The 22717-nt window shown below is 45.7% G+C and overlaps 2 protein-coding genes across 3 annotated transcripts; one reads left to right on the top strand and one right to left on the bottom strand.

Moving 5' to 3' along the window:
• The first annotated feature begins 2354 nt into the window (after positions 1-2354).
• Positions 2355-3815, top strand: LOC136173312 (small ribosomal subunit protein uS10-like). Its single transcript, XM_065942841.1, has one exon. It carries the CDS (start codon positions 2458-2460, stop codon positions 2815-2817), a length of 360 nt encoding a protein of 119 aa, XP_065798913.1. The 5' UTR covers positions 2355-2457; the 3' UTR covers positions 2818-3815.
• Positions 3816-5782: 1967 nt separating this feature from the next.
• Positions 5783-21205, bottom strand: GET1 (guided entry of tail-anchored proteins factor 1). Of its 2 annotated transcripts, none has more exons than XM_065943470.1 (5): positions 21034-21205; positions 13051-13216; positions 11970-12065; positions 8774-8888; positions 5783-6680 (listed from the first exon to the last, which is right to left on the bottom strand). In XM_065943470.1, the coding sequence occupies exons 1-5, from the start codon at positions 21133-21135 to the stop codon at positions 6644-6646; spliced, it is 516 nt and encodes a 171-aa protein (XP_065799542.1). In that variant the 5' UTR covers positions 21136-21205; the 3' UTR covers positions 5783-6643. The 2 variants fall into 2 exon arrangements, with proteins under 2 accessions (XP_065799542.1, XP_065799541.1); XM_065943469.1 differs by having other exon boundaries at positions 11970-12037.
• Positions 21206-22717: the final 1512 nt, after the last annotated feature.

The raw sequence follows: 22717 nt of genomic DNA, 5'->3' as shown, positions 1-22717 counted from the left end.
TTGGATCTAGCAATGGATTCTTAGGAATGACACCAAAAGCACAAGAAACAACTAAAGCATCAGCAGAACACATGGCATTCATTCAGCTGAAGGCTGGACTCAACAGCAAGAGTCAGTACTCTCCATGCTGAAAGAGGGATGCGTACACTTTACGTTCCAGACACGCAGGCAGCAAAGCCGGCACACACAAATAAGAATGGTGAACCGGCGACTTCCCTGGAGGGCCAGTGGTTAAGACTCCACACTTTCGCTGCAGGGAGCAGAGGTTTGACCCCTGGCCCAACATGCTAAGACCCAACAAGCAGCACGGTGCGCACACCGCCCCCCACCCCTGAAAGGAAAAGAACAGTGAACCCAGAGAGAAAATGAGCCGTGTGTCCCAGGATCCACATGGGGTGAAAACACACAAGAGCTGTGGATCTGGTGACACCACCAAAAGGCTCTGCCATGAACTTGTAACAGAACAGCACCCAAGGAAGTTCCCCTAACTTCTGACCGGTAACAGCTCAACTGTGTAGATATACTCGCTGAAAAGGCGTACATGGCCCTAGGTGAAAACCATTATTTGGTGCAGCTTTGTTTTTTTCCTTTTTAAGTTAAATATTCCTGGATTTTGACTTACAACGTGCTGGGAGGGGTACAAAAAAGCCTAAGGAACAGTCTCTGGCCCTAAGGCACTTACAGCATCAACAGAAGGAAAACCCTTTATCACAAAAGAAGTATCTAAACATTAGGAATCAGACTTCCCTAGTGGCTCAGATGGTAAAGAATCTGCCTGCAATGCAGGAGACTGGGATTCAATCCCTGGGTTAGGAAGATCCCCTGGAGAAGGAAATGGCAACCCACTCTAGTATTCTGGCCTGGAAAATCCCATGGACAGAGGAGCCTGGCAGGCTACGGTCCACGGGGTCCCAAAAATGTCAGACAGGAGGTATCAACTAAACCACCACCAAACGTTAGGAATAAAAACACACAATAGCAGATATCACAAGTCAATACAAAATTTGTTGACAGATCAGTCATACTGACACTACTTCAGATGTTCAGACGAGGAGCGGAAGAAAAAAGAAATCACTATCATCTAAAGTAGTCAGAAAAAGCTTCAGAAATAATCTTCAAGGCCCATTAAAATATAAACAGAAGACATAAGTAACAGGGGGTTCGATCCTGGGGTTCAGAAGATCCCCTGGAGGAGGGCATGGCAACCCTCTCCAGTATTCTTGCCCAGAGAAACCCATGGACAGAGGAGCCTGGCTCCTCTGGGCTATGTAGCCCTCCTATGGGCTACAGTCCATAGGGTTGCAAAAGAGTCGGACACAACTGAAGTAACTTAGCACACAAAATATAGATTGGACAGAAGAGGCATTACACACACTTGCATGTGCACACACACAGATACACACCATACACACACACACACTGCCCCCACAGACCTGTGTATAAGAAAAATCATGGGAGGTCAAACAGTCTGGCCATGTTAAAGAAGAGTAAACTAGCTGAGGTAGCATTCCACCCATCTGTGCCAGTAACAGACTATATTCAGTTTAGTTCAGTCGCTCAGTCGTGTCCAACTCTGTGAATCCATGAATCGCAGCACGCCAGGCCTCCCTGTCCATCACCAGCTCCCCGAGTCCACCCAAACCCATGCCCATCAAGTCAGTGATGCCATCCAGCCATTTCATCCTCTGTCGTCCCCTTCTCCTCCTACCCCCAATCCCTCCCAGCACTAGGGTCTTTTCCAATGAGTCAACTCTTCACATGAGGTGGTCAAAGTACTGGAATTTCAGCTTCAGCATCAGTCCTTCCAATGAACACCCAGGACTGATCTCCTTTAGGATGGACTGGTTGGATCTCCTTGCAGTCCAAGGGACTCTCAAGAGTCTTCTCCAACACCACACTTCAAAAGTATCAATTAAAAAAAAAAAAAAAAAAAGCATCAATTCTTCGGCACTCAGCTTTCTTCACAGTCCAACTCTCACATCCATACATGACCACTGGAAAAACCATAGCCTTGACCAGACGGACCTTTGTTGACAAAGTAATGTCTCTGCTTTTTAAAATGCTGTCGAGGTTGATCATAACTTTCCTTCCAAGGAGTAAGTGTCTTTTAATTTTATGGCTGCAGTCACCATCTGCAGTGATTTTGGAGCCCCCAAAAATAAAAGCCTGACACTGTTTCCACTGTCTCCCCATCTATTTCCCATGAAGTGATGGGACCAGATGCCATGATCTTAAGTTTTCTGAATGTTGAGCTTTAAGCCAACTTTTTCACTCTCACCTTTCACTTTCCACACACAAAAATGATTTGTATGGATTTGTATCTAAAAAGATTTCCCGCTCTTTGAGGAAGACGCGGTCGCCGCTACAGCGGAGGTCGGTGCCGCCCGCTCTTGTTCCTGACTCACCGCTGTTCGCTCTCGCCGAGGAACAAGTTGGTCAGGAAGCCGCACCGCAGCCATGGCCTTTAAAACCACTGGCAAGACTCCCATGGAACCAGAGGTGGCCATTCACCGGATTAGGATCACCCTCACCAGCCGCAACGTGAAGTCTCTGGAGAAGGTGTGTGCTGACTTGATCAGAGGCGCGAAGGAAAAGAATCTCAAAGTGAAAGGACCAGTTCGGATGCCTACCAAGACTCTGAGAATAACTACAAGGAAAACTCCTTGTGGTGAAGGTTCTAAGACTTGGGATCAATTCCAAATGAGGATCCACAAGCGACTCATTGACCTGCACAGCCCTTCTGAAATTGTCAAGCAGATCGCTTCCATCAGTATTGAGCCGGGAGTCGAGGTGGAAGTCACCATTGCCGATGCCTAAATCAATCTTTTTAATAAATCGATAATCAGTTGTTAAATCTTGTTGACTTTTATTCATAATACTGATAAGTCTTAGGAATAGAGTTGTGTTATGGAATTGATTCCACTTTTTAAGTAGAATAATCAGAAATACATGGATAGCCTGTGGTGGTTGACCCTGTTTCCATTGTTTTCCAGGCGCCAATAAGCTAGTTTACACATGACAGCATTTGAAAACAGAATTGTGTTAACTGCCACATGCGATCTTGCTGTTGATGAATATTGGGATTTTTGAACATGCGTGTGGGTTTAACTTTGGAACTGTCAGAGGTGCCTGGTATGATTCTAGTGTGACCAGCTGTGGTTAGAAACCTAGTGTGATAAAAGGCAAGGAACTCAGAAGCTGGATCTTAGTATCTAGCCCTGACTCTGCCCATTTGTCATAACTCCTTTTAAACTTGGCAAATTTCAGTAAGTTGTGGAAACTTTTATAGATACTCGTGCCTTAATTATATTTTAGATGAGAAAATATACAAAAAAAAAAACAATCCTAGTACTTAGATTTAGGTTGTATCTATAGATACATGTTTTATATATACTCCTTGGAATCACTTTTCAGTTAATAAATATAGGTCATTCAGTATGAAGCTAAGTTAAGCATTTATATGTTTAGGGCTGAAAAACACATCTTAGGTCAGATTGCATTTATCCAAACCTCCATTGGCATGATACTGGATAACACTGCCTAGCTCCAGGACCCTGCTTATACATTGGATTCCCATTGTATAGACATAGAAATTGGTTTTTGAGTTTTAATTTGCCTAATGTTCTGAGCCTTAATAGCACAACTGAATTTTAGTGTGCCCCTGGGTTGAAGATTCATCTTGATGTCCCATTGAAGGGTTGAAGTCTTTGCTGTTTATAATTGGGTGGCTATCCTAAACAAATGTATGTCTATTCTACAAAAGTATATAACTGGTATATAAGCATTTTACAAATAATAAAATTTGCCATTCTTAAAAAAATAAATAAAAAGATTTCCCTGCTTGATTTATCATAAATCTAGAGCAAACCAAACTGGTATGAAGAGAACTTTAGAATTTTTTTTTTTTTTTTTTTTTTGGCTGCATTCTGCAGCTTGTGGGATCTTTGTTTGCCCAAACCCTGGCCTGGCAGTGAAAGCACAGAATCCTAACCACTGGATCGCCAGGGCAGTCCCACTTTAGATGTATTTTAAATCAGACAGATGTCTATTTTCATGTGAAGCTATAAGCCATATCCAGTCATTTTTAATAGGAGCGCAAAACCTAAAGCTATCCACAAAATTTTAGAAAAGACAAGCTCCAACAGTAACGCCACTGTCCCAGTTCTGTGGGATCTCGGGAGACATCGCTTGCTAGTTCCTTTTCTGTACCTTCCAGCTAGGATTTTAAAAAAACAAATAAAACTTTTTGTGGAGAGCTTTTTAGGTGTTACTTTTAAAAAGTTATTTTAAAAGCACATGTATCAATTTTCATAAAGGTATGAAATATCACTGGAAGAAACTGGTAGCAGTGAAAACTCTGGAAAACTGAGTGACCTGACAGCAGAAGCTTAGAAGATGTACTTTTATCACATCTTTTTGTATCTTTTGAATTCAGTCCCACATTTACCATTAATATTAAAAAAAAAAAACCCACCACTTTTCAAAAACCACAAGGATGGGAAACATACAGACATTTAAATACCCCCTATTTAATCTTCACAAACTATTAATGCATGTGGAAAAAGGGAACAGCTGTGATTTATAAACCTTTTCTTCTAGCCTCAGTGAAATTTGTCAAAATGCATGCAGAAAGACTATATCCTTAGCAGAGAAATAAGGGTCTAGCCCAGGAGATGTTCATGGATTAGTGATCCCAGGATGGGCTTGGTGTGGGTACCTGGCCACCCGACTGTGGACTGTGTCACCTGCCATTTACGCCTGCAGCTCATAAAATCACACTGGGCATGTGGCTTCCAGGGGGCCCGAGACCCCACAGCTTCTGTGTGCTGCTGTAATCGCCTCCACTGATGAGGACGAGGTCAGCGGCTCATCCCCTGCGGCTGAAACATACCCTGTGAGGTGACCGGACAGTGGACACTGGTGTTGACCGTAAGCACGGCCGTCTTGCCCGTTCTGCATCGTCTCCCAGAGCTGGGGCAGCCTGGGGCTGAGTGAGTCTGAGAGGAACCCAAAACCCACTCTGGTGATGCCCAGCTGAAGCAACACAGTGCTTGGTCTCTTCATAGCATGATCAGCAGAAATAATAATGAGCTTACTCATCACAGCATCAGGGAGTACCAGGATACTCACATGACTTTTTAAAACTTGTGCTACATGAAAGCAACCTAGAAGACAGAGGAAGCGATAGGGAAGATGTGGTACATATATATAATGGAGTATTCAGTCATAAAAAGGAAAAAAACTGGGTCATTTGCAGTGCTGTGGATGGACTTAGAGTCTGTCATACAGCGTGAAGTCAGGAGGAGAAAAACAAGTATCACATATTAACACATATATACAGAACCCAGAAAAAGGGTACCGATGAACCTACCTATAGGGCAGGGGCAGAGACACATGTGTAGAGAATGGGCCTGTGGACACAGCAGGAATGAGAGAGCAGGACAGACAGAGAGTCGCAATGATGTACACACACCACCACGTGTAAAACAGCCAGTGGGCGCTGCCGGACAGCACAGAGCGCTCAGCTCAGAGCCTAGAGGGAGGCCTGAGGAGGAGGGGGTACATGTCTACAGATGGCTGACTCATGCTGTTGTACCACAGAAACTAACATATCATAAAGCAATTATATTTCAATTCAAATAAATAAATAACTTAAAAACAAAACAAAAACTCACTCTAGAATTTGGCTTTACAGGGGTGAGTCCCACTTAGTGATCGGTGCAAGCTCCCACCACAGATCAGTCGTAGCAAAAAGTGGCCCTAAGGAACGAAGTCACACACGCGCTTGCAAAAATTTTAATTAGAAAAAAAGTGTTTTAAAAAATACTTAGCAGAACTGTACTTGATGGGGCAAACAGGCAGTCATTCAAAGGAATTTAATCGGGGGTCCTAGTTTGTTTTTTAACTTTGTTCCATTCTACAGAGCATAAAAATTATATGCTTTAAAAAATACCCTTCATTGGAAATACTTTATAAAACACACAGTTTAAGCATAAAACAATGCATTATGGGTTCATGAACACATTTATAAAACACAGCAATGAAACATTCGCTTCAAATAAGTAGACAATATCTGAAAGTTTGCCCAACAAATGACATTTGAAACAGAGGAAGAAAAGAGCACTGTCAGTGTTACTCTCCTGGTACTACTGCATGAAACTAAAACACAAATTTTCAAATTCTAGTAGTGGTATTAAAATTAAGCTACTTGGTAATCTGGATTAAAAATAGCTCCAACTCTTTAAAGCACTTACGTTATTAGAAAAGTCTGACTTTCCAGTTGGCAAGATGACTTTTAAAACATGTCACGCATGCAGATCACAAGTAACAACGTGTAGCCCACAACGTCACACACTTCTTGTCACAAATCTGCTGCGACGGTGGCCAGTGCACACGTGTGAGACTGACCTTCACGGCCCATGACAAGTATAGAAAATTGTGATTCTTCTAGAATCTCAACATGAAGTCCAAGAACAAACCTGTTCAACAACAACTAATCTGTGGCTTTGTGTTTCTTTAAAGAAAAAAAAAAGTATAAATCAGACTTGTAACCTCCCAAGTGAAAATTCGTTTTTGAAAGTGCTGTAGTTGAATTCATCTTCGTTTTCAGCTAAAAGGGTGAAGCACAATAGCCACAACCTTGTTACAGACTAAAATCCAACAGGTAATTCCAACACCACCTGAAAACAAAGAAATTCAACATGAGAGCATGCAGGAGTGCCGCCCACATTTCCTGCCCCTGCTGCCTTTGACTTCTGGGAAATGGAGCACGCTAGTCCTCTCTGAGTCACGCTGGGCTAGGTCTAAGTTGGTGTTCTGTGGGTTCAAACTGATCATGCTTTCTACCGATTCACTGACCTGCACGAATTATTCAGAATAATAAACAATGATTTGCATTTCTCTCTCCTGCCTGAGAGCTGTGCATCATTATTTATGATATTAACTGACTATAGGACCACCCTCTCAGACCACTTGTCTTTCCCTTCTCACAAAAGCATTACAAACACGGAGCAATGTTTACCCGGGCCTTCCCTGCCCCACTGGTGGCTGAGACAGGATGGCAGGCCACAAGATGCCTGGAAGGGTGGCCTCTTAGCTCCTTGGCTCAGGACCACTGAGAATCACCTGCCATGCCCTCCTGGTTGAATCCAGAAATGGGGAAGAGGAGGGGAAGGAAGGGGGTTGGCTAAGCTGATGCAGTAATTCACCTCCAGTGTGACCACAAATCATAGCCAGAGACTGGCCGAGCAGCACATGTCCTACAGCGGCCACCCCACAGCAACAATCAGGACTCAAACAAACGTCCTTTAGCAGGGAAATTAATGAATTATAATACACCTAAATGAAGAACAGCTACTCAAAGTTCCTTCATAAAGAAATTTAGTACCATGGCTGATTCATGTCAATGTATGGCAAAAACCACTACAGTATTGTAAAGTAATTAGCCTCCAACTAATAAAAATAAATGAAAAAAAAAAAAAAAGAAGAAGACTGAAGGAGAAACAGTAAGGAAAAGCACATCAAATGACCAAATTCTATAGATAGGTTGTAAGCAGACTGGCCCATCGTCCTTCTACGTGTGTAGCTGAATGCTCAGATGTGTACACTTTTATATGTACTTCTTTTCATTGAGTAAACATAGCAGTTAAAAAAAAAAATAGAAATTTAGTAAGCTGCCCTCTCAGCCTAACCAGCAGCATTTCAGTCTCCTAATGTGAAGAAATTTAATCATGTGGGAAGTGAAAGTCACTCAGTTGTGTCCAACCCTTTGTGACTCCATGGACTATACAGTCCACGGAATTCTTCAGGCCAGAATATTGGAGTGGGTGGCCATTCCCTTCTCCAGGGAATCTTCCCAACCCAGGGATCGAACCCAGGTCTCCCACATTGCAGGCAGATTCTTTACTGTCTGAGCCACCAGGGAAGCCGGATGTGGGAAAAGGCTTAAATAATAGGAAGGGTAAAAAACTGTATGTGCCAGATAACCTTTACTGTATAAAAATATATAGGAAAGAAGACTGGAAAAAATACACCACAATGTTAAGAGGGATATTCATAACTATGAGTCTTTAAAAAAATCTTTTCTGATATTTCTGTTCATTCTACAAACACATGCACTAATTTTTCTTTTTTAGGCCAGGCCATGCGGCATGTAGGATCTTAGTTTCCCAGCCAGGGATTGAACCCGAGCCCCAAGCAGTGGAAGCACAGATTCCTAATCACTGGACTGCCAGGGGATTCCCATGATATGGACTGATTTTAACATCTGGAAAAAATTCTTTCAAAACTGAAAGAATGGCCAACAGCAGGAAACGCTGCTGAGGGACTAAGCATAGTGTGAATTCAAAAGGAGCCACTGAATCTGGGAATTAGAAGTGGTATTTCAATAAACGGGTATCAGACCATGGTATTGGCCTTGGACTGCGGAGGCAGGTTTGGGTTGAATTATAGCTCTGCTAATCCACAGTTCGGTCATGCTGGACTAGCTAAGTAAATTCTCTTGGTGTTGGCTTCTTCGCTTCAAGTCTCGTGGGGGGGGCGGACACAGCACCACTCATCCCAGGCGCAGGGTGAGGTCACCTGACTGCACACGCCCCACATCAGCCTCAGCCACGCCCCCCACCACGCCCCCGCATGCTCCCCTGCCACGCCCCCGCCACGCTCCCGCCACGCCCCCACCACGCTCCCGCCACGCCCCCCGCATGCTCCCCAGCCAAGGCCCCACCGTGCCCCCCGCCACACTCCCCGACCACGCTGGCCAGAACCCTCTCACCTGCGACTCTCGTAGGAAACGCTACCAGGCGGTCCAGGGGAGTTATCCACTTGCTTGGCACCACAGCCACAGGTACAGAGTAATACTTCCAGATGAGCGAGACCATCAGGGCAGCCTGCGGAGACACAGCTGGTGAGCAGAGACACCCTGCCCGTCACACGACCCACCACCACGGAAGGCAAGGAAACAGAAAGACAGACTAAGGAAACCCTCCCAATCAGTGACCGCACACTCGGCCAATCCAGTCCTCACCATCCACACACACGATTAAATTAGCGGATACATTATCCAAGGTCTCCCACAGTGTACGTGTTCTTTTCCCATTAAGCAACTCCTCGAAGTGGCCAGCTTATGCTAAATACACCTCGTTGGTGACAAAAGTGATGTCTCTCGGACCCTTGAGAAAACTAGCTAGTCCTCCCACCCCCAACCCAAGCGCAGCAGTCAGCCCTCTGTGAAGTTCAACGGCCCCTCCTTTCCCAGCAGCGTTCTATCGTGTCTTCCGTCCTCTCCATGGTCTTGAAAATGCCACCCAGGTGACCAGACCTAAGAGGGTGGCTCTTGCAACCCCTGCCCCTGTGAAACCTCTCTTATAGCAAAGTGACACTGCCCTAGAATCAGAGTCCTCACACGCCCCAGACCACCGGGACTGTGGAGACAGGGCTCCCAGCACCGACACACAGAGGTCACTTAAAGCAGCTTCCAGCCTCTTGTGCAGCCCATCCACAACCTCAGGGTGGAGGGAAAGGAGCCGGGGCAAGAAATGAAACAAGGAAAAATCCACCAGGTGAGAAAGTTGGGAAGCAATGGTGCTGGACGTGGGTGAGAATATGGTGTCCCCTGACTGGAACAGACAGCTACTCGTCATCTACACGGGTGACAAGCAACCACCACATCACTGACCACCTTAGAAAATATAACTTTTACAGTGTTAAGTAAAAGGGTGTCTAAGTAAGCTATCAACTGCAAACAATAAAGGGGTTCCCTGGGTGGCTCAGGCGGTAAAGAATCTGCCAGTCAATGCAGGAAGCGCAAATTTGATCCCTCAGTCAGAAGATCCCCTGGAGAAGGAAATGGCTACGCATGCCAGTGTTCTTCTTGCCTGGAAAAATCCACGGACAGAGGCGTCTGGTGGGCTCCAGTCCGTGGGGTCGCAAAAGACCTGGCACTAAACATGACTTGGTGACTAAACAACAGTACCAACAGACAATAAATGCTGGAGAGGATGTAGAGAAAATGGAACCCTACTGCACTGCTGGTGCAAATGTAAATTGGTACAGCCACTATGGAGAACAGTTTGGAGAGTAGGAATAAAACTACCATATGACTCAGCAATCCCACTGCTGGGCATATACCCGGAGAAACCACAATTCAGAAAGACACACACACACGCCAATGTTCACTGCAGTACTATTTACAATAGTCGGGACATGGAAGCAAGCTAGATGTCGATCAACAGATGAATGGAATAAAGAAGCTGTGGTACATATACACAATGAAATATTATTCAGCCATAAAAAGGAACAAATTTGAGTCAGTTGTAGTGAGGTGGATGAACCTAGAGCCTATTATACGAAGTAAGTCAAAAAGAGAAAAATAAGTATCAAATATTAACGCATGTATGTGGAATCTAGAAAAATAGTACTGATGAACCTATTACAGAGAAGAAATAAAAGATTCAGACACAGAGAAAGGACTGGTGGATACAGCAGGGGAAGAGGGTGGAAAGAGAGAGCAGCACTGACATAGATACACTATCATGTGTAAAACAGACAGCTAGTGAGGAGCTGCTATGTAGCACAAGGAGCCCAGTGTGGCACTCTGTGATGACCTAGAGGGGTGGAATGGAGGCTCAAAAGGAAGAAGATAGATTTATATAATTATGACTGAACTGCATTGATGTATGGCAGAGACCACCACAACATTGTAAAGTAATTATCTGCCAATAAAAAAAATAAATAAAAGCAAATAGGAAGGTGAAAAAATAATAAGCTCTCTGACTTGATCCCCCAGGCTCCCAACACTGCAACATGAAAGAACTCCAGAGAAGCTCATGTGCTAAAAAAATTCCAATGCTTAACAACTCTTAAAGAGAAAAGCTCAGTCACATCTGACTACAGATCCCATGAACTGTAGCCCTCCAGGTTCCTCTTTCCATGGAATTCTCCGGGCAAGAATACTGGAGGGGGTAGCCAGGAAAAATATCAACAACCTCAGATATGCAGATGACACCACTCTAATGGCAGAAAGCAAAGAGGAACTAAGGAGCTTCTTGATGAGGGTGAAAGAGGAGAGTGAAAATGCTAGCTTGAAACTCAGCATTCAAAAAACTAAGATCATGGCATCTTGTCCCATCACTTCATGGCAAATACATGCAGAAAAAGTGGAAAGAGTGACAGATTTTATTTTCTTGGGCTCCAGAATCACTGCAGATGGTGACTGCAGCCACGAAATTAAAAGATGCTTGCTCCTGGAAAGAAAAGCTATGACAAACCTAGACAGCATATTAAAAAGCAGAGGCATCACTTTGCTGACAAAGATCTATATAATTAAAGCTATGGTTTTCCAGGAGTCAGGTACAGATATGAAAGTTGGACCATAAAGAAGGTAGAGCGCTGAAGAATTGATGTTTTCCAACTGTAATGCTGGAGAAGACTCTTGAGAGTCCCTTGAACAGCAAGGAGATCAAACCACCAGTCAACCTTAAAGGAAAACAACCCTGAATATTCACCAGAAGGACTGATGCTGAAGCTGAAACTCCAAGACTTGGGTCACCTGATATGAAGAGCTGACTCATTGGAAGAGACCCTGACGCTGGGAAAGACTGAAGGCAGGAGGAGGACAGAGGAGGATAAGATGGTTGGATGGCATCACTGACTCAATGGACATGAGTTTGAGCGAACTCTAAAATAGTAAAGGACAGGGAAGCCTGGCATGCTGCAGTCCATGGGGTTGCAAAGAGTTAGACACAACTTACTGACTGAACAACAACAACAAAGAAAAAAGCTAAAAGAGACTAAGAGGCAGAAAGGGTTTTTTTTTTTTAAGTCTAACAAAAATTCAGTGTTCAGAGTCACACACTAGCAGGACCAGCCAGCAGACGAAAGTGGGAAAGCCTGAATTCCCAGGCCTGGATTCTGGGTCACATGGTTTTGGAGGACTTCAAAGACCCCTGGTGACACAACAGGACACTTACTTGCAATATGTAGAAGGCAACACTTACAACCCATTTTATCTTGGCCAATTGAGCTGTCCGTGCTTTCACTGAAAGGAAAAACAAATGATATCAGTCCTAAAAAAAAAAAAAAAAAAATGAAGAAAATATTCAAGAACACAGAAATGTTTTTTCCTCTCATTAAATATTTTCTAACTATGTATTGCAACATTTGCTCAACATGCTTAGAAAATATAAAATGGAATTTAAAAATCATCCACTATGCCATTATTTAAAATAGAATCACATGCAGATTATAAGATCTGAAGCTTTAATTTTAAAAACTCTTAAAACTATTCATTTAATCAGAGATTCATTTTATAATGCACTTAACTAACAGAACTATACTTTCTTTCCAGACTTCCCAGCCCACACAGGACACTAATCCATAGTCTAATTTGTCTCAGGCCTGGGGAGGCCCCCTCGGCGTGTTTTATGAGCCACGCACACTCATAGCACGCAGGCTGACCTCCTCTCCATCCCATGAGAGAGTTAGGAACAGTAGCTGAGTAAGACCTGATCCCCACCCTGAAGTCAACACTCAGATAAGGAGACTCCTAGGCAATTCTTAGAGAATGTTCACAAAAGCCTTTGAAAATTCACTATAAGATTTTCTTGGGCTTCTCTCAGAAAAGTGTTGAATTTGAGAATATCAGCCTACAGAGAATGAAGAAAATCTAACAGGATGTTAGAGCTTTCTGTATGGGTTTTTTTGTTTGGTTTTTTGAGTTTTTAAAAAAAAATTTTTGGCCACACCGTGAAGCTTGCATGATCTTAGTTTTTGGACCAAGGATGGAACGTGGGCCCCTGGCAATGAAAGCGCAGAATCCTAACCACTAGACCACCAGGGAATTCCCAGGTTTCTATGTTTAGAAAGCAAAGGTTCACCAGCAAACTAAGAAGAAAATAAGAATTATTGTCGGGTCTCTTCCAGACAACTTAAAACTCTCCATCAGCATCAGAACATTGAAGCTCAAAGGGTGTACACTGTGCATCTTCATATAAAGGCTTCTCCGTGAATCAGCTCTTACAAAGCTTTCCAGGCTACAGTTGAGCACAGTACCATGAGTTTTGAGTTTATCCGTCATCTTGTTGATCTTCCTCTCCAGCCTGGCATATCTGGCGAACTCATCCATCATGTTGACGGTGGAGAGCTCCTGCTTCATGCCCTGGATCTCGGCTCGCATCTGGGACTCCTGCTCTGCATCCTTCTGCAGCACCCGGGACATCTGGGGGAGGAAACAGCAGGGTCAGGGCCTTGTCACCCGCCTCCTCCTCCGTCCTATGGGTTTGCTGCCTCCTGCCCCTGGGTGAGCTGCCCTTTACCACCACAGCCTGGCTCTGCTGCATGTCCTGGGCATGCTGCCCACAATCATCGCACAGATAAAGACTCCTTGTAGGCAAGTCTCCTGACAACTATGCCTTTCCTTCCTCTGCTACAGCACAAGTGTACATAGCCTTCAATTTTACTGTAAAACTGTGATTATAGAGTGAACACTGATTCCACCCTCAGAGCTGCACTCAGGCGGCAAGGATCCCGCATCCTCTTCCCGCCCTTAAGAATTCAATTCTGTCCTCAATTAGGGCAGAGGTGGATGCTGGGTGTCAAGGATGAAGTGGTGGCTGGTGAAGACAGCACTCTTACAGAGGAGCTGCCTGGCATGAGCAGATGAGGAGGGCAAACATGACAGGAAAAAGCAACCCAGACTATCACAGTGTCAGAGCCCCAGAGAGGGATGGGATGGTGCTGGAGACCAAGGATCATTTACAAAGCATTGAGCTAGTCAAGTAAACCTACTGAGGATAATGGTAGCAGTGTCCTCACTGTTAGAAAAGGGAGTGAGAAATACAAATCCGTAGAGAACTAGAACGAGTCCTGCAGGGGTAGAGATTAAAATTGGAGACACGTGACTTTCCAGATACACAGAGGAAATAACAGACATAAAGGTTTGCAAAGGATACACCTGCACAGCCAGGGCCCCAGGGGAAGCAGCTGGCCCAGGCGCCCTCCCCAAGGTGTTCCTAGCGCCCAGACAGTGGAGGGGACCCACTCTCGCCACCCCTGGCGCCCTTCCCAGGCACCAGGCCCCAACACACACACACAAACCTGCCGGGAACACCAGCGGCTGGACTCCAGATGGCAGTGGCTGCCAGGTGGTGCCAAGCCCACCAGGACGAGTGAGGGTCCCGGGAGAGGGAGGGGAGAGAGAGGGGAACACTCTCACACCGGCGCACCTCCTAGGGGACTGAGAATCCCTCGGGATTGGCCCCGAGTGACGCACGTACATCCCCAAATCCATGCCCACAGCAGCTGATGAGATGTGATGAAACACAGTATCCTTCATGTGACAAGCCCGCCAACACCGGGCAGAGACATCCACAGCACGCCACCGTGCACCACCAGTGCCCTGCGACCCCCGGGAGTGTCAGCCGCACAAGTCAGGGTGGGCCCAAGGCTCCTTCCAGAAGAGGGGCGTGACAAGTGTGTGCTACACCCGATGCTGACTAGGGTCCTTCTGCGCGGAAGGGCCTCATCAGGACAGAGAGCCCTCAACGGGGCAGGAGGATCCCACCTGACGTTCGGGCTCTGGACAAGGCCGTTGTTCATACACAAAAGCGTCGCGGAAAGAGAGAGAGGGTGTTCAGGTTGACAGCTTACTTTCAAATGGCTCAGGAAACAAAAGCAGTTCTTTCTATTGAACTTTTCTGCACATCTGTGTTTGTTTCCATTTTTTTAAATATATTAACATATTTCAGTGTTCTGGAACATAGCAGGCGCACAATAATTGAGTCTGTACGTCTAGCCCCGATGCCCGATGCCCGGCAAACAGTGGGGTGACTCTCCAGTTCCAGGCGCGCAGACGCGCCCCTCCCCTCAGCGCCCCACCAGGGCCCCTTTCCGGCACCAGAGTAATGAGGCCCTTCCGTCGCCAGGGGGCGCCTGGGCCCAGCACACCGTGTTTACCACTGCGCAGCCTCCTGCAGGCCTTCAGCCTGCAGCGGGGGCTCCACTCTAGTCGTCTTGTCCTCTCTGCGCTGGACCGACCTCTGCCCTACACTCTAACTAAAGAACATACACTCCGGCCAGACCCACCCTAGAGAAGAACACGGGAATGGGCCCAACTAGCTCTAAAAACCACAGAATCATGGTAAGAGGAAGGAGTTCATAGATGCTGCTTAAACTTTGTAAATCAAGAAAACTGCTGGGTGAGGAAAAGGACTTTCAGAAGTCACAGGGATATTCTTTGATTGTTGTGGTGGTTACCCTACTGAGTCACCACTTCAGGGCAAACAGAAGGGCGAAAAGAGGAAGCAGTGACAGATTTCCTTTTTGTGGGCCCCAAAATCACTGCAGATGGTGACTGCAGCCGTGAAATTAAGACGCTTGCTGTTTGAAGGAAAGCTATGACAAACCTAGACAGCACATTAAAAAGCAGACATCACTTTGCCGACAAAGGTCCTCATAGTCAAGCTATGGCTTTTCCAGTAGTCATATGTGGATATGAGAGCTGGACCATAAAGAAGGTCGAACGCCAAAGAATTGATGCTTTTGAACTGTGGTGTTGGAGAAGACTCTTGAGAGTCCCTTGGACTGCAATCCTGAAGGAAATCAACCTTGAATATTCATTGGAAGGACTGATGCTGATGCTGAAGCTCCAATACTTTCGCCACCTGATGCAAAGAGCCAACTCACTGGAAAAGACTGATGAGATTGAGGGCAGGAGAAGGAAGCAACACAGGATGAGATGGCTGGATGGCATCATCGACTCAATGGACAAGAGTTTGAGCAAACTCCAGGAGATGGAGATGGTGAAGGACAGAGAAGCCTGGTGTGCTGCAGTTCGTGGGGCTGAAAACAGTCAGACACAACTTAGCGACTGAACGACAGCAACAACTGGCTTGAGATTAGAGAAGCTATACAGCAGCAGGATGCAGCAAAAGGGTATGACCTGGGTCCAAGGACAAACCCACCTAAATGACAAACAGCCACCTGATAAGGCCAAGCCTCATGCATGTGCAGACTGCAGCAATAATCTCTTATGAGAATGTGGTAGCTGCAGGGCTTAGGTTTGGTAGAAGCTTGGGGAGGGAGCTGGAGATGATGACAGGTCTTATTTACAGCTGTTATTTTTGTGTTTGTTTAGTCGCTAAGGTGTGTCCTACTCTTTTTTGACCCCATGGACTATAGCCGCCAGGATCCTCTGTATATGGGATTTCGCAGGCAAGAACACTGGGGTGGGTTGCAATTTCCATCTCCAGCTGACCTTCCTGACTTAGGGATCAAACTTAGATCTCCTGAAAGACAAACAACCCAATCAAAAAGTGGGGAAAAGACCTCAACAGACATTTCTCCAAAGAAGACATACAGATGGCTAATAAACACGTGAAAAGATGTTCAACATCGCTCATTATTAGAGAAATGCAAACCAAAACTACAATGAGATATCACCTCACACGGGTCAGAATGGCCATCATCAAAAAGTCTACAAACAATAAATGCTGGAGAGGGTGTGCAGAAAAGGGAGTGCTCTTGCACTGTTGGTGGGAACGTAAACTGATAGAGCCACTATGGAAGACAATATGGAGATTCCTTAAAAAACTAGGAATAAAACCACCATATGACCCAGCAATCCCACTCCTAGGCATATAACCTAAGGAAACCAAAATTGAAAAAGACACATGCATCCCATTGTTCACTGCATCACTGTTTACAATAGAACATGGAAGTAACCTAGATGTCCACTGACAGATGAACGGATAAAGAAGCTGTGGTACATATACACAATGGAATATTACTCAGCCATAAAAAGGAACGCATTTGAGTCAGTTCTGATGAGGTGGAGGAATCTAGAGCCTATTATATGGAGTGAAGTAAGTCAGAAAGAGAAAGATAAACATTGTATACTAATGCATATATACGGAATCTAGAAAAATGGTACTGAAGAATTTATTTGCAGGGCAGCAATGGAGAAACAGACATAGAGAACAGACTTATGGACATGGGGAGAGGGAGGAGAGGGTGAGACGTATGGAAAGAGTAACATGGAAATTTATCATATGTAAAATAGATAGCCAACAGGAATTTGCTGTATGTCTCAGGAAACTCAAACAGGGACTCTGTATCAACCTAGAGGGGTGGGATGGGGAGGGAGATGGGAAGGAAGTTCAAAAGGGAGGGTATATATGAATACCTATGGCTGATTTATGTTGAGGTTTGACAGCAAAGAGCAAAATTCTGTAAAGCAATTATCCTTCAATTAAAAAATAAATTAATTTTTAAAAAAACTTGCATCTCCTGCATTGCAGGTGGATTCCTTACCACTGAGCCACCTGGGAAGCCCAGGAACAATTCACTGAGGAATACAAAACCAACAGCCTCTTTGAACAACTGAGATTAGTTTTGTGTGTGATTCTAATATGAGGTTTGATCCCTGGGTGGAGAAGATCCCCTGGAGGAGAGCATGACAACCCACTCCAGTACTCTTGCCTGGAGAATCCCATGGACAGAGGAGCCTAGCAGGCTACAGCCCACAGGGTTACACATAGTCGAACACAACTGAAGCAACTATGCAGCAGCAGCCAACACAAGGTGGAAAGAGATGGGGTATGTCAGGAGAATCTAGGTGATTCTATAGGTGTGCCAGGCAACACACAAAATGGGAGAAAAACCTGCAAGTCATATATTTAATAAGGAGTTAATATCCAGACTATATAAAGAACTTCTAGTGAAAATGTTAGTCTCTCAGTTGTGTCCAATTCTTTGTGACCCCATGGACTGTAGCTTGCCAGGCTCCTCTGTCCATGGAATTCTCCAGGCAAGAATACTGGAGTGGGGAGCCATTTCTTTCTCCAGGGGATTTTCCTGACCCAGGGATAAAACCCAAGTCTCCTGCTTTGCAGGCAGATTCTTTACTGTCCGAGGGAAGAAGTGAAGGATTAGTCGCTCAGTCATGTCTGACTCTTAACAACCCTATGGACTGCAGCCCACCAAGCTCCTCTGTCCATGGGATTTCCCAGGCAAGAATACTGGAGTTAGTAGCCATTTCCTTCTCCAGGGGATCTTCCCAACCCAGGGATTGAACCCGGGTCTCCTGCACTGCAGGCAGATTCTTTACTGACTAAACTAGGAGGGAAGCCCTGTCTGAACCACCTCCTAACTCAACTCTGAAAACATAGCCCCTTACTCTGGAGGTGCTCTTGCTGAGGGCACCCTTCTCCTAGGGACAGCTCCTGAAACCCCATTAAAAAATGGCCCACAAGGAATTCTGATGGTCCCGCAGCCCATTCACTAGCTCTCACTGAGAGGGCTGAGGGTCCAAGTTCAACCCCTAGTCAGGGAACCAAAACCCCACAAGTCATGTGGCATAGCCAAAAAAAAGGCCACGGATCAGAATAGACATTTTCCATATACTGATGGCCAATAAACACATGAGATGATATTCATCACCACTTATCATTAAGAAAGGAAAGATAAGCCACTCGGCATCCATTAGGATGGCTATTATCCAAAAAGAAAAAAATAACAAGTGATGGAGAATGTGGAGAAATTGAAATGATGAGAATTTAAATGATGTAGCTGCTGTGGAAAACAGTATGGCAGTTTCTCAAAAAAAAAAAATAAAAACAGAATTACTGTATGATCCAGCAATTCTACTTCTGGATATTTACCCAAGAGAAGTGAAAGCAGATTCAAGTAAACACTTACACACCAACATTCCAACAGCATTACTCACAACAGCCAAAAGGTGGAAACCCAAATGTCCATAAAATATGAGTAACAAATAAAATGTAATATATACGTAAGTGCATGCTCAGTCGCTCTGTCGTGTCCAACTCTTTGTGACCCCATGGACACATAGCCTACCAGGCTTCTCTGTCCATGGAATCTTCCATGAAGGGATACTGGGGTGGGTTGCCATTTCCTACTCCACATACAACAGAATATTATTTGGCCTTAAAAAAGAAGGAAATCCTAACACAGGCTAAAACAGGGACGAACCCTAAACACATTATGCTGAGTGAAGAAATAAACCAGACAGAAAAGGACATGAAATATAAGACAGAAAAATATGATTTCACTTATACGAGGTGCCTAGAAGAGTCAAACTCAGAGAGACAGAAAGTAGACTGGTGGTTGCCTGGCACTGGGGGAAGCAGCAAGAGCCTAACTTCCCCTGGTCAGTGGGGAGAGAGTCTCTGCTTAGGAAGCCGCAGGTGTTCTGGAGATGGACGGTGGTGACAGCTGTACATGATGTGAACACTAACCTAACCTAAAAATAGTTAGTGCTCAATCTCATGCTATGCATATTTTACCACAAGTTTTTAAAAAATAAAATGAAAGAAAAGTGGACAAGGGCCTGTTCTTCAAGGGTATTTTATGCAATGCTAAGTACTTGGGACATCATTTTAAAGACAAGACAGCATCAGGAAAAATTCTGAACAGGGGATGGGATTAAGACAGAAATCCCCATGCCTCAGGGCAAGGTGGTGCTAGTGGTAAAGAACCCACCTGCCAAAGCAAGAGACAGAAGAGATGCAGGTTCGTTTCCTGGGTCAGGAAGATCCCCTGGAGGAAGAGATGACCACCACCACTCCAGTATTCTTGCCTGGAGAATCCCAAGGACAGAGGAGCTTGGTGGGCTACAGTCCATGGGGGTCACAAAAAGACGGACACGACTGAAGCGACTTAGCACACACACAGGGCAATTTGTGTGGTAAGGTCCTAGAATAGAGTTTTACATAAAACAGGCACTCAGTGGATACCAGTTGTTGTTCAGTCGCTCAGTCGTGTCCGATTCTTTGCGACCCCATGGACTGCAGCACGCCAGGCTTCCCTGTCCTTCACTATCTCTTGGAGCTTGCTCAAACTCATGTCCATCGAATCGGTGATGCCATCCAACCATCTCATCCTTTGTCACCCCCTTCTCCTCCAGCCCTCAATCTTTCCCAGCATCAGGTTCTTTTCCAGGGTAGAGTAAAAGAAAAAGAAGTAGAAATCTTGTCTAGCTTTAAACACCCGACCATCACCGCCGCCGCAGATTTATATCAGGAGAGAATAGCAGAACTGAGTTCCCAGGATACTGCTACAGTGTGGTGCAGCCCACCTTTGAAGCCTGGGTCTGAGTCAGACAGCTCCTCAGTCCCACTGTGGGCATACAGAGGGCGCCCTTCCCCGGGGAACAGCTGCCTACGTTTCCCACACACACCTCCCATCAAATGTGCCACCCAACCCCATCCATATTCATGCTCCAGAAGGGCAGACCCTGGAGAATCACAAACCAAAGATCAACTCTACAGCCATCAGTCAGCAGCTGGATGATTTAGTACAACTACCAGACTCTGGGCCAGACACCTCCCCTGGGAGGTAGAGGAAGATAGGATGACAGCGACAGCAGTCCTGGCGACTGAACACGAGGAACTATACTCATGATGGGGCAAAACGCCCCTCAAAGGGCTCCCAGGTGGCCGTGGCTCCTCTGGGTACGGGAAACAACACGAAGAGCACTGAGATTCTCTGTCTGTGCTGTCTCCAACCCCTCCCGCCCCAAGAATGGGGGCCCCTGCACCCTGAGACCTGTCCCCTGGGACCTGGAACAATAGACACTGCACACGACAAGGCGGGACCTCCCGGAGCCCCGGCTGCCGGCTGCAGAGCTGCGGGCCCTGACCCTCAGCACCCGAAGGCTGCTCTCTGCCCCCAGGGGCCAGAGGATAACGGAAATGAGGGTGGAGGCGGGCAGAAAGGCACTGAGCACTCCAGGCTTAGGGCTGCTGCCACGTGAAAACGTGGCCAAGTGTGGGCAGGTTATGATGGTTTGTTTTTCCCACCGAGAATCCAGAAATCCAGATTTAGGGGTAAGGCTTTGTACTCAAACGCTAGCACACTCAAAAACATCTTAGAACACAGAACAGCCCAACCGAGACGCCTCAGCAGGCTAAATCCGGCCCTCAGGCGGCCAGCTGGAGACGCCTATGTACACCGCAGGCTGGCCGAGGACCGAAGCTGCGACCCCACCGGTCCCTGGAGGGCCAGGGAGCCACTTACGAAGAAGGAGAAGGACGGGAGGAGGATCCTGAGCACATTGCACCCAAACACGAAGCTGAGCACCAGCAGCCACGCCCAGCGGTCGGCCTCGGCAGCGCTCATCTCGGAAGCTAGCGGCGTCGCCTGGTCTGCTAAAGCAGCTCCATGGGGACCACGCCGACGGCCGCGCGTGCGCAGTGAGCACTGCGCCCCAGAGGGGCGCCGCCGCGCCTGCGCAGTGCGCCGCGCTTCGGGAGGCGGGGCCATCTTTTCTTCCAATTTCTTGACATTCCCGGCTTCCGTAGCCTTCTCGCTCCGGCTCGTTCATCCCTGCGGAACCTATTTTCCAAGTTCGGCTTCCACCATGTCTTTAGTTTTGTTTTATCAGCAAACCACTGGTGTTATTGTGTAATTAATACTTTCTTTAAATTGACTCAGCTTTATTCCTAAGTAACTGTATTTTTTTTATTCCTAAGTAACTGTATTTTTAAAGACACCGTTCTGTAAGTAGTGACTATCATTACAGTAGCAAGGAAACGTAAACACAAAAACGTTTTGCAAGTAGTCTTTACATTTCAAAACTAAACACTGTAATAAATCTAAGTAATTTACAAAACTGCATACCTGAAAAATAAGTGTTAACGTAAAAGGCCTTGGTTACATTCAACCTGTAATAAAGGGCTTCCCAGCCCTTTATTGGCGCTGGTGGTAAAGAATCCGCCTAACAATGCAAGAGACAAGAGACGCAGGGTTCCATCCTCGCATGGCAACCCACTCCAGTATTCTTGCCTGGAGAATCCCATGGACAGAGGAGCCTGGCGGGCTACAATTCATGGGGTCGCAGAGTCAGACAGGACTGAAGCGACTGAGCACAAACGTACATGTAGGTGAAGATGACGGTTTTGCAGAAAAAGGATCCTAATCCCATTTATGTGTAGTAGATAAAGCAAAAGATGATTAGCTGTCTCTTCTGCCTGGCTGGAGTCTGAGAACTAATTTCCAATCAAAATGAATCGAGCTGTGGTTCTACAAATGTCTCATTAAAAAAGACATGTGAGTCAATGTTTGGCAAAAACCACTACAATATTGTAAAGTAATTAGCCTCCAACTAATAAAAATAAATGAAAATAAAAGACATGTGAGATGTAACTGTTCAATAGAGATAGAGTGAATTATTTTCATGGAAAGGTGATGCTAAGCTTACCAAAACACAGGCTTGGAGCCTGCTTCTCCTCCATAGCCTTACCCTGAAGCCAGACCATCCAAGGCTGCACCCTGACTACTTCTACCCACTAAAGGTTTAGAAGAATTGGATGCAGTAATAACCTTGTGAAAAGTGGTGGCAGGTCCTCCTGTGTCCATTTCCCGGCAGCCAGTCTCTGCTTTTCAGGAGGAAGAGGAGAGTATTGCCAGCTCCTCAGGATTTGGTTTAAAAAAAAAAAAAACAAAAACCTGGAGTGTGTCCACTCTAGGATAGTACAACAGTGGCGAGAGAAGACCAGCAGTATCTGGTCTTCAAAGGCAACCTAATTCAAGTAACTCAGCTCTCTCCTATTGCTCTACTTGGGCGGCTCTCAAAAAGCAGAAACATCACTTTTGCAGACAAAGATCCCTATAGTCAAAGCTATAGTTTTCTCAGTAGTCATGGATGACCATACAGGATGGACCTTACAGGATGGATGACATGAGAGTCTGACCATAAAGA

Source organism: Muntiacus reevesi, chromosome 8 (assembly GCF_963930625.1).
Source record: "Muntiacus reevesi chromosome 8, mMunRee1.1, whole genome shotgun sequence".
In the NCBI taxonomy this organism is placed as follows: Eukaryota; Metazoa; Chordata; class Mammalia; order Artiodactyla; family Cervidae; genus Muntiacus; species Muntiacus reevesi.
Note: the sequence above shows the minus strand (reverse complement) of the source record. Positions and strands in the feature narration are given on the sequence as shown.

What these genes read in the sequence shown, in the direction of transcription:
- LOC136173312 (XM_065942841.1), top strand. Translation starts at nt 2,458, where the DNA reads ATGGCCTTTAAAACCACTGGCAAGACTCCCATGGAACCAGAGGTGGCC.
- GET1 (XM_065943469.1), bottom strand. Translation starts at nt 21,135, where the DNA reads ATGAGCGCTGCCGAGGCCGACCGCTGGGCGTGGCTGCTGGTGCTCAGC. An exon ending in GGATAAACTCAAAACTCATG is followed by an intron (nt 12,038 to 13,050) that starts GTACTGTGCTCA and finishes TTTTCCTTTCAG; the next exon opens with TGAAAGCACGGACAGCTCAA. An exon ending in GTTTCCTACGAGAGTCGCAG is followed by an intron (nt 6,681 to 8,773) that starts GTGAGAGGGTTC and finishes CTTTGTTTTCAG; the next exon opens with GTGGTGTTGGAATTACCTGT.